Here is an 11,632-nt window from a genome sequence, read left to right as displayed (position 1 = left end):
GAAAAGTTCATGTACTTAAGTAGTATTATCTTCGCAAGCTTCGCAGTTTGCGAAACTGTGAAGTAAAATCATGTACTGAAAGTATTATTCTGGGAAAAACATACAAAATAATAAAAAATGGAGTGCCAAGTTCGCAAAAAAGAAAGATTTTACGTATATGAGTCGATAATTAAAACAGAGTGCCAAATTCGCAAACAAAGAAAGAATCAAAAAGAGAAACGGAAGAGAGAAAGAAGAAAGAGTGAGAAATTTCTAAGTGATTATATATATATGAAGGGTATTTTGGGAAAGTCACAAATATATACTCGAGATTAAGGATGGCAACGGGTACCCGGCACTACCCGACTCTAATGGGACTACTCGTACCCTGTATAAAAGGGTATGAGATGGGTATGAGATCAAAACAATTAACCGTTATTAGGATAATGGAACAGGTATGGGAATACCTCCTCGGGTACTCAGTACCCGTCATAAATTTTTTATATATTAATAAATATCATTGTTTTTTAGATGTAAGACGTGAGATTTGAACCCAACTTTTTGTTTTTCAACCATTGAGTGATACTACTAAGCTAATTTAGTCTTATTAATTAAGGTTCAAATTGTTCAATTTTTAGATATATGATTTATTAAAATTATACTTTGTTAAATTTGTAATATTTTTTGTTTTATTTATTGATTCTTAACGGGTAAGAGTATCCATGGGTACCCGCGAATTAAATGGGACGGGTATGGGATTCAAAAAGTATACCCGTTAGGGTACATGTACGGGTAATTAAAAAATAAAAAAGGTAAGAGTTTGAGATTGACATTGCCCCGCGGATACCCTACTTTTTTCCATCCCTACTCGACATAGGTAATAGTTTGGATAATTGGTCTAAATATATAAATGAATCTCGTATTTGATCTAATTTATAATTTTCCCACAAACTAATTCATATTTCTGTAAGCAAACTAATGCGTAGAAAACCATCAAGCTAAGCATGTCTTATTCAGAATTACTATCGTCTAAAAATTCCCAACATATTAAAGTTCAGAACTAAAACCATCAAGCTAAAAAAATTCATATCCTGCTCAGATAATAGCAGACAAAATGGTCAAATAATTTCAAACAAGAAAAATTTATTCCAATAAAGTATTATTTGCTCATTAGTCCTCCAAAACCATAAATAGGTAATCATGTAAAGAATGTTGTAAATTGAAATTATTAATCTTCAACCAGTCAGACAGAACTTCAAGAAAATCCATCATTGTCATATAGCAAAACATATCAACCATAGTATCAAACTTAATATCACATCCATCCTATAACCTGTTAGTGAAGTATACGCAGAAAATTAGTAAAAACTAGAAAAACCAGTGACCTTAAGACCGGAGTAAAGGACGACCGTGGTGTACAAAAAGAACGCCTGAAATCGGAAAAGAGATAAGCAAAATGGAAAAATAGAGAGGATACTACATATAAGATTCGAACAGAGACAAGCCAGCAGTAGAGGCGTGGTGGAGAGAAGAGTTGAAGTGAGGAAACAACGGAGGAGAGTCGTCGTGCAGAAAAAATAGGTGAGAGAATAGTCGAAGATACCAGAGCAAACAGTAACCGGTTAAAAGAATTGAACCATCCGCTGGAATAATTGGATGGTTTAGATTAAAGGGAAGTGTAATGAACGGCTATGCAAGCAAAGTAAGGATTACTTTCTTTTTCAAGAAAGTAAGGATAGCTTGCACCAAGGAGTCATGCATGTATATAAACATAATATCATATACCATTACTGAATATCTGTACCATTTTTAAGTATTTGGACATAATACATGTCCAAACACATCCCCAAATCTGCATCCCTTCTTCTCCTCTGTAATGAGGATGCAACAGAGTAATTATCCTCTCATTATCATTTATCAGAAGAAAGACAAAGGGTAGAAGTAGTAGCAGCCAAATAAGTCTACATCATTCATGGTAAAAAAAAAAGTCAGTAGTCTACAACGCAATAGCAGTTTTTAAATAAAAAAAAACCCATCAAATTACAAATATAGCTAGATGCTTATGGTTAAAAAAAAAACAGGAGCTTTTCAAGCTGAAGCAGTAGCCAAATGCTTTGCTATAGTCTGCTGAAGTTCATCTTTCTTTGCTCCCACAACCTTGTCCACAATCTTCCCTTCTTTCAGGAACATAAATGTTGGCATTGCTTCCACTGCCCAATCCTGAGCCACCGTCTGCATACAACATAACAAATATATCATCCACTTCAATGCTTACATTTTCTTCCTATTTCTAATGTTAATTTTACCTTCAATTCATCCACATCCACCTTCAGGAAGGTTACATCGGGCAATTTCTTCGCCAGCTCTGCCAAGAAAGGAGCAATGAAACGACATGGTCCGCACCATGAAGCAGTAAAATCAACAACCAACTGCATCAAACCATACTTATAGCTTAATCAACAAATATAACTCCACATTTAAGTTAACAATAATAGTAAAATTGTTAATAAACTGCAACAAGCCTCAGGTTACATCTTTTCATTTATTAATAGATGACTTATTTCGCCTCATTGAGTCTTTGATATCAAACTACATGATATCTAATCCTACGACTCATCAATCCTATTTGATTTTCGAAAGTCTAATGGATCCATTCCAGTCTCTCACACCATCTCCAGTTCCTGGAATGTATGGGGGAAAAGCCATACATATTTCATTCTAATTCATTTCAACCAAAACTAGAAGTTGTAAATTATTTGCCTATAATATGCTTAACGGAACATAACAAGCTTTGCTGATATTAATGTTGCAAGGATGAATTTCTTCGTCATACAATAAAGAAAAGAATACAACAAATTTCTAAAAATCAACTTTTTGTTTTCAATTGCTTAAATGACACCTTGAACATTATAATAGAAGCCTCTGACATACACCTCAAAGCACAAAAGTTATTTAGAAAAGGCCTCATACATCACTAGCTCCTTGAACTTGTCCGTAAAAATAGATTGGCTCCCTGAACTTTGTTAATGTCTCACCAGCTCTCTAAACTTGCTTATTTCGTATCACCAACTCCCTAAATTTGTCCGTAAAATTAGATTAGTTCCTGAACTTTGTAAATGTCTCACCAGTTCCTTGAACTTGCTTATTCCGTAACAACTAAATACAAAAACCATAATCCTAACTCTCGATCCTCATCCATTCGATCTCTCAAACCGGCAACACTAACTCTTATAATAGATTGAAAGGTAGGAGAAGAGAAAAAATTACCTATCAAATGGATGTAGATGTATTTTTAGAATTTAGGTTTAATAAATTTTTTGTATTTAATTGTTACGGAATAAGCAAATTTAGAAAGCTGGTGAGACACTTGCAAAGTTCATATAGCTAATCTACTTTTATGGACAAGTTTAAGGAGAAATGATACGAAATAAGCAAGTTTATGGAACTGATGACACTGACGGGGAGTAGAAAAAACTAATAATAACCACTACTCCTTTACACTAAAATAAGCCCACCACAAGGGGAAAATTATTCCCACAACAAACCTAATTCTTCAATACACAACCTGGAACAAAATAAAATCGTATAGCAGCCAATCAACACAAGTTCATAACATAGCTCATCATGTACTAATATCAGTTCTGAAAATCCAAAGAGGCCCAATTTCAGATCCCTAACGGACAAAAGCCCAATCCTGTTACCTATCAAAGCAAACAAACCCTTCCAGTCACTTTCAGCACCACAAAACACAATATGGCACCGAAATCAACACTTTGTTTACTTCAAGAAATATATATATATATATATATATATATATATATATATATATATATATATATATATATATATACATTCGAATAAAAAACTAACATGAAAATGTAGTTATCAAAAACTTAAAAACAAGAGCGAAGATGTTTCCCGACGCCAATAAGAAACAAACAGAACATCCGTCTGGAGAGAAAATCAAACCCCTTATGCTAGATTCATAGAGACAGAGATTAACTATAGATATGATCAACCAAAATCTAGACCGATAAATCAAATGCAAATTATCGAGAACAAGATTCCCCAATTGACTTTATAATCTAAAGAATCGATTTGGCATCATAAATTAAACGTCGAATAAAAAGAAATTACGAAAAATACCAGTTTTTTGGAGTCATTTCCCTTCTGGAGTTGCTCGTTCCATGCGTCAAGAGTGTGACAACCAATAACTTGTCCTTCTTCTGCGGCCATCTCTCTTTCCTTTGTGAAATGAAATCTCTGAAAAAAAAAACAAATAATACTTTCTGATATATAATATAATGCCGCTATTGTTACACTGTATTAGCGCTAAAAACTTCCTCTTTATATAAAGATAAAATTTAGAAACGGGTCTGGATTTGTAGATATATTACCAGTTTTGCCATTGTGAAAATGACTGCCGACTGGAGCCTTCAAAAAGATTCTCATGCTAAGGAAACGAATGCACGTGGATTACGCTTTTGTTTTGGCCGTATTAGCATCCCGGACTTATGTATAAAAAATGGAAGACTTTCTTGTACATTTTAGGCCTAATACATCAATAAACTGAATTTGTACAAAATAGCGGATTGACTTTCTGAATTTTACAAGTGTTTCGTTTGTTTTAATAAGTTTTTGTATATAACTATTATAAAATAAATAAGTTTAAGGAGTTGGTGAGCCACTTGTAAAGTTCAGGAAGCTAATCTACTTTTATGGACAAGTTTAGGAAGCTGGTGATACGAAATAAATAAGTTTAGAGAGCTGGTGAGATACCTGTAAAATTGAGGAACCAATTCAGAAAGCTGGTAATATATTAGACCTACATTTTAATTTGTGTTTCCTACCATTATATTTGGTTCATAACATAGGTACAAAATATAAATAGGAGGTTTTCTCGTATGACTTGAAAGATAATTCCTGATATAAAAACTCTTAATTAGTATCATTTGATTTACTTATGTTTGTAATAGTTATTGTATTTTAACACATATCTTGTGTTTAACTATGATCTAGAACAGTGAAGGTTGCTAAAAAAATATATATGTTTAGGTGATTGTAACTTTGTGATTAATGGTGGGTCCATATTTCAATTTTTAGTTGATTAAAATTTCATCGTGACTTTTTTTTATTGAGATGAAGATATATAAATGACTTATGACATTACCTAACTGGGAATAATTTTTTTTCGTAACAAAACGAAAAAACCCATTACCTTATCAAAGTGTTTATCCAACCATGGTCAACTAACTGTTGTAAGAATTAGTAAGTTAGAACTTGTGCCTTAATGTTCCACTAGTCGGGCTTCTTTTAATTTGGTTAGGAACTTTCTTGCTAAACTTCTTTGAAAAAGATTTTATTTATAATAGACATTTTTTAAAAAATTGTTCAAAAAGTTTTATTTAAGAATGATGATTGAAAAAAAAATTGCATTCAAGAAGGGATCATGTGATTTGTTCTATGTGATTTATTAATAGTAATAAAAGAAATAAGGAATAGAATGAATCAATCGTTTGGATCATATATCAATATTGCATAAGAGAAATGATATCTGCACTCGGACCAAGACATAACTTTGATTTATTCAATTTGATAAATGATCACTGTGAGTTAGATTCAATAGAATTTTATCAAAAAATTTCTTCAAGGCTTTTTTAACGAATGAATTGAACAAATTCAAATTTTGTAAAGATAAATAAACAGGCTTATAGAAGGAGGACACTATAAGAATCTCATGTACGGTTTTGTAATAGCGATGAGAACATTGATGTTATCATTGACTATGATTAGCTAATAGTTCAAGTACAATTGATATAGTTAAGGCCTAATCAAAATCTAGTTTCTGGAGCCAAAGACGCAATGTCACTCAATCATTATCAAACTGGCTGCAATCTTTTTCTGTCTGTAAAGATCCCACCAGAGCGTCTTCTACTTCTAATAGACCATGAACTAAATCTGAATAATTCTCAACAAGTCCATTTATTTTTTTTATGATAGTTTCAAGTTTAGAACATATATTAAGGGTAAATTTCATTAATGGTGTACAACCTTTACCTCATTTCACACTTTGGTGTACAACCATCAATTTGTCTCACTAATATGTACGACCTTATAGGTGACCTCCCACCACATATAAAATGACTAAAATACCCTTATCCCTAAAAAAAATAAAAAATAAAAATACACTATCTCTCCCTTTATCTTTACCTTTCCCTTTTTAATATTTATAAATTATACTTCTTAATCTGAAATCATCTCTCTCAAAAATTTCAACCTCTCTCAAAATTTTCCCTAGCAATTTGAGATCCAGCAGTTCAAAGAAGCTCCACCCTTTACAATAAATTTCCAGAAGCTCCTGCAAATTTTTCCCCTACCTCAAATTCAACGTCTATACTTTAGACGACTCCTCCATTTTAGACCCATTTTTACTTCAATCCATTCTTCTCTCTCGATTTCCTTTTGAACTACGCTCGGAGCTATTTAGCTTGATATTCTCCCTTCCAGTGCCAGGTGAGTCGTTTATCTCGACTCAGATTTAGTCCTCGTCGAACAAAATTCTGAAACTTGCCGCTAATTACATGTTATCCGGTGAGATACCTAAGGAAATGGGGAATTTACAGAAATTGGAAACTCTGTTCCTTCAAGTGAATAGACTTTTTGGGGCTATTAAAAGAGGAGTTGGAGACATTGAATAGCTTGAAATCCATGGATTTGTGGTTTTAGATCTTTCTTCAAACTCTGATTACTCTTAGCAATTTCTTTTTACCTCTCGGTTCCGACCGCATATTTAGAGAACGATGTCGAATTGACCTCCGGCCATTGAAGTCGGAATCACCGCCTTCCTTCCTTGAAGGGAAGAGGAAGAAAAAGAAAAAAAAATGAGAACAGAGGTGGTGGAGGGAAAAGAAATCGACAGGTGACAGAAAGAGGAGGTTGAGTTTCACGTTTTTCTCAAAGAAAAGAGAGATGGCAAGAGGTGGAAGAGAGAGCTGTAGAAACAGAAAAAGAAAGAGAGGAGAGGGAGGGTAAGAAAGAGAAAGGAAAATTAATAAAGAAAGAAAGAAAATTAATAAGAAAAGTATTCTTATAAGGATATATAAGTAATTTAAGATTTTTTTTAACTTTTTGACCGGTCAAAGCTGAGGTGGCACGTTGACTGAGCGTTGACCGGTCATTTTTACCTGTTGTACACCATAGTGGGAGGTCACCTATAAGGTCGTACATATTAGTGAGACAAATTGAAGGTTGTACACCAAAGTGTGAAATAGGGTAAATGTTATACACCATTGATGAAATTTACCCCATATATTAACTCATATATCTTTTTCAGTCGTGTCAATTGTAATTACAATTCTTTTTTTTTTTTTGAAACTAATTACAATTCATTTGATAACCTTATTAGTCGATGAATTCAAGAGGGGGAACATGTCAAGTATCCATTTGGGATCACGTCTTCTTGAGGCTATTTTGGATATATAATTCAATTTTGATAGTAATATTCCATTTCAGTTGGAAAATACAGTCAAATGTTTGGGGTAGTATAATTGATCAATAGATCCCCGTAATAACTCTACCAAGGGTGATCCTATTACAAGAATAGTAAAAAAAAATTCTCTATATAATGGAAGTAGGATCCTTATTTTTATTTGATCTTTCTTTTTTTAATATATTTAATATGATTTGGTGAACGAATAATCATTGAATCCTCCTCTTTCCGAACAACACATTAAAGAGACATGCTAACAATAAAGTCAAGTAATTTGTGAACCTATAAGAGCATCTCCAATAGAGGGTGTCCAAAAGAGTGTCAAGCTGATGTGACATTTAGTTTGACAACTTTTAAAGGGTGCCCACTATTGGAGCGATGGTGGGTGCCAAAAAAGTTGCCAATTTTTGGTAACCTTGAAGCAAGGTTGCCAAATATTTTTTAATATAAATTTTTTTATTTATTTGAATACTATTGGTTCACCATTTTGATGACTTTCCCTTTCATTTCACTATTGGTTGATAATATTTATAAGGGTAAATTCCAAAAAACCCCCTGTGGTTTGATGTTGTTCCAAAAAAACTCTTGTGGTTTGTTTTTACAAAAAAAAGGACTGTGGTTTCACCGTTACCCGAAAAACGGAAAATGGCTTAACACCGTTAAAATTGCTGGCGTGGCAAGGGGTAGAGTTGGAAATTTTTTTTTTTAAATTTTTTTAAATTTTTCTTTATTCTTCTTTTTCTTCTTCTTCTTCTCTCTCTTCTTCTTCTTTTTTTCATCAAATTTTTTTCTTCTTTTTTTTATTTTCCAAAATTCTGGAATTTTTTTTATTTGATTTTTCTTTTTCTTCTTCCTCTCCTCCTCCTTTTCTTCTTCTTCTTCTTCTTCTTCTTCTTCTTCTTCTTCTCTTTTTTCTTCTTCTTCTTCTTCCTCTCTCTCTCTCTTCTTCTTCTTTTTTTCATCTTTTTTTTCATTTCCAGAATTCTGGAATTTTTCTGCTTTGATGGGGAATTAACGATTCTGATGAAATTGAAGGAAGTGCGAAATTAGGTAGTGATGAAGAAGAAGAAGCAGAATAATCATGGGTTTGTTCGACTTTTTGAAGTAATCTTGGCATCCAGAAACACCTAACAGCATCCATGAATTTCTTGCTGTTTGATTCAATGTTTAATTGACGGGCTTGCCTTTGCACTCTTGTTCTCTAGTAGTTCTTAATTTCATTGTCTGTTCTTCCAGGAAGATGCTGTGCGATTTTTGACCATCTGTAATCGTTCCAAACTAATATTGTTAAGAAGTCGATTCTTAAAAAAGAAGTAAAATAAAAAGAGAAAGAAAATATAGAAATCTGGAGAACAAGATTGTTGTCGGAAAGAAAAAGAGAAAGAAAATAAAAAAGAAGTCAATTCCATATTTCTGTCTGAAATCTGGAAAATTCCAGATTTCTGGAAAATTTCCAAAAATCTGGAATTTTCCAGATTTCTGGAAAATTTCCAGAAATCTGGAATTTTCCGAAACTTAAAAAAAAAAGAAAAAAAAAAGGTAGAAGAAAAAGGAGGGAGAAGAAGAAGGAAGAAGAAGGAGAAGAAGAAGGAAGAAGAAGAAGGAGGAGGAGAAGGAGAAGGAGGAAGAAGAAGGAGGAAGGAGAAGAAGAAGGAAGAAGGAGGAAGGAGAAGAAGAAGGAAGAAGAAGAAGAGGAGAGAGAAAAAAAATAAAAAAATTCGAATTTCCAACTTTACCCTTGTGCCACGTCAGCATTTTAACACCGTTAAGCCATTTTCCGTTTTTCGGGTAACGGCGCAAACCACGGTCCTTTTTTTTTTTGTAAAAACAAACCACAAGGGTTTTTTTGGAACAACATCAAACCACAGGGTTTTTTTTTTTGGAATTTACCCTATTTATAATTAAATAAATTATATATTAATTAATGATTTGTGGAGTTATTGTGGCAACTTTTAAAGTTGTTTTACTATTGGACCATTTTTAAATAAAAGTTGCCAAAAGTGATGTGGAATACTAAATTAATAAAATATTATATTTTAATATGATGTGTCAATTTTTGCCACTTTTTGGAGCAACCTCGATTGGAGATGCTCTAAGAGATACTTATTATTAGTTTTTTTCTCTTATTATTGGTGAACCTATAAGAGACATGCTAATAATTACCTGTCCTATTAATTGTTCTATTAATATTGCCATTAGTCCCACCATTAATATCATTAAATATGAGAGTTTGTTCAACATTTTTTTTATAGTAACTGATCCATGATTTACTTAAAAATGTTAAGATTAAATTTACACAATTTCATAGGTAATGGCTAATCTATACTTCTTAAAACCTAGAGCATCTCCAACAGCCACTTAAATTAGCTCTTAAGTTAAAATTTGAGGAGAGAGAATGAAAAATCAGCTCCAATAGCTTCTTAGTGCATTTTAATTCATTTTTTATTAATAATTTATTATTGGGGAGTCTCTCTCCTCTCACTATTGGTAAATATAACAACAATTAATAATTTTAATGATAAAATAATAAATAAAGAGTGAATATAAGGAATATTATTCGAGATGATATGTCTTTTTTTTTAATCAAAGAATAACTTTATTAAGAATTTAATCGAAGAATATCAGTACTCAACAATGGGCGGATGATATCCGGAATCTGAAAGAAAGAAGAAGAGCTAGCATAAGAACGTGACACCCTTGCCAATTCATGAGTGACACAATTCGCTTGCCTATAAATGAAAGAAAGACTAGCAACAGGAATATGTTGAACTAATTGTCTACATTGCAAAATAATTAACTCAAACTCAGTCAAACCTTCAGCGACTTTTGACATTGCTTCCACAACCAATCTCAAGTTAGTTTCGATTTGAACCTTAGGAATCTGGTGTAAAATCATCCAGGACAGAACCTCCTTTAAGCATAATGCCTTAGCGATCAGCGGCTCCACTGAGCAGGTCTTCGTATTTGTATAACACCGGAGGAAGGATCCCTGATGGTCACTGGCGACGACTCTAATGCCGATCTGAGAACTGTCCCTGAAAACAGCGGCGTCAATATTTACCTTAATGAAGTTCGAGGGAGGTTGTAGCCATTTTTTGCTGCTGTTCACTTGTTGCACGGTATCAGCAGGCCTTTCCAGTTTTTATTGTGCTGCTAAATATTGGAAGAGAAAATCTCGGGTGTACTGTACAGCAAGGTCAACTGGTAAGGTATGGCGGTCCTATAGCTTGCAATTTCAGTGTCTCCATATGCTCCACAGGACCATACACGATGTGCCCAAAGTCTGCTCCGAGTGGCGATTAAAGAGTAAATCGAACCAATCCGAGAAGCTTTCAACCGCTGGAATATCAAGGATGTCTCCAGCACGCAACTGCATAAGGACAGTCCACAAATATGTGCAAACAGTGTTCTCCAAATTCTCCACAAGTTCCACATGAATTTGTTACTTCCAAGCCTTTCCGATATAAGCGATCACGAGTTGGCAGAATATCATTTTTGAGCTTCCACAAGAAGAGCTTAACTCTCGGAGGTATTTTCAAGTGCCATACGTGAGGCCATTGATTCCTATGATCACCTGTAAAATTATTTGAAACAGAAAAGTGGTGATTAAAAATGAAACGATATCCCGTTTTCACAGAAAATCGTCCCGTTTGGTCGTAGTGCCATCGTAACACATCAGCTCTGGTCAAATCACCCCCCCTGACAATCTCAGAACAGCCTCCACATCCCACGGGTTAAGCACAATGCTCATAAAATTTACATTCCAATCAGTCGTACCCGGAAACCATAAATCGTGAACAAATTCCATTCCACCAAGTACCGGCTAGTATGATGCAATATAAAAATCTTCACCCGATAACCATGGATCTCCCCATATTCGAACAACAGTCCCATCTCTAATCCGCCACTTGTAGCCCTTTTAGACAAACGAAATGGCACTATGAATACTCCTCCACGTGTGACTCGGATTAGATCCTAAGGATGCCGAGAACACGTGCCCTCTTGGGAAATATTTCGCTTTGACAGGCCTGGATAAAAGGGTTTTCGGGTTTTGAATTATATTCCATACTTGTTTACCAAGAAGTGCCAGATTGAAGGATCTAATGTGACGGAAATCCATTCCCCCCTCATCTTTCATGATGCACAGCCGATCCCACGAGGCCC

At 33.9% G+C, this 11,632-nt stretch overlaps 1 protein-coding gene across 1 annotated transcript; it reads right to left on the bottom strand.

Annotated features, from left to right (window-relative positions):
- Positions 1 to 1,892: 1,892 nt before the first annotated feature.
- On the bottom strand, positions 1,893 to 4,307 carry LOC136211119 (thioredoxin H-type). Its single transcript, XM_066002664.1, has 3 exons — positions 4,126 to 4,307; positions 2,286 to 2,408; positions 1,893 to 2,211 (listed from the first exon to the last, which is right to left on the bottom strand). Exons 1-3 carry the CDS (start codon positions 4,213 to 4,215, stop codon positions 2,068 to 2,070), a joined length of 357 nt encoding a protein of 118 aa, XP_065858736.1. The 5' UTR covers positions 4,216 to 4,307; the 3' UTR covers positions 1,893 to 2,067.
- Between the last annotated feature and the right edge of the window lie 7,325 nt (positions 4,308 to 11,632).

Source organism: Euphorbia lathyris, chromosome 1 (assembly GCF_963576675.1).
Source record: "Euphorbia lathyris chromosome 1, ddEupLath1.1, whole genome shotgun sequence".
Lineage (NCBI taxonomy): Eukaryota > Viridiplantae > Streptophyta > Magnoliopsida > Malpighiales > Euphorbiaceae > Euphorbia > Euphorbia lathyris.
Note: the sequence above shows the minus strand (reverse complement) of the source record. Positions and strands in the feature narration are given on the sequence as shown.

Excerpts from the sequence above, each read along its gene's own strand:
- LOC136211119 (XM_066002664.1), bottom strand. The coding sequence starts at position 4,215 with ATGGCCGCAGAAGAAGGACAAGTTATTGGTTGTCACACTCTTGACGCA. Across the intron at positions 2,409-4,125 it reads GAAATGACTCCAAAAAACTG|TTGGTTGTTGATTTTACTGC; the intron begins GTATTTTTCGTA and ends GGTTTGATGCAG. Across the intron at positions 2,212-2,285 it reads TGGATGTGGATGAATTGAAG|ACGGTGGCTCAGGATTGGGC; the intron begins GTAAAATTAACA and ends TGTTGTATGCAG.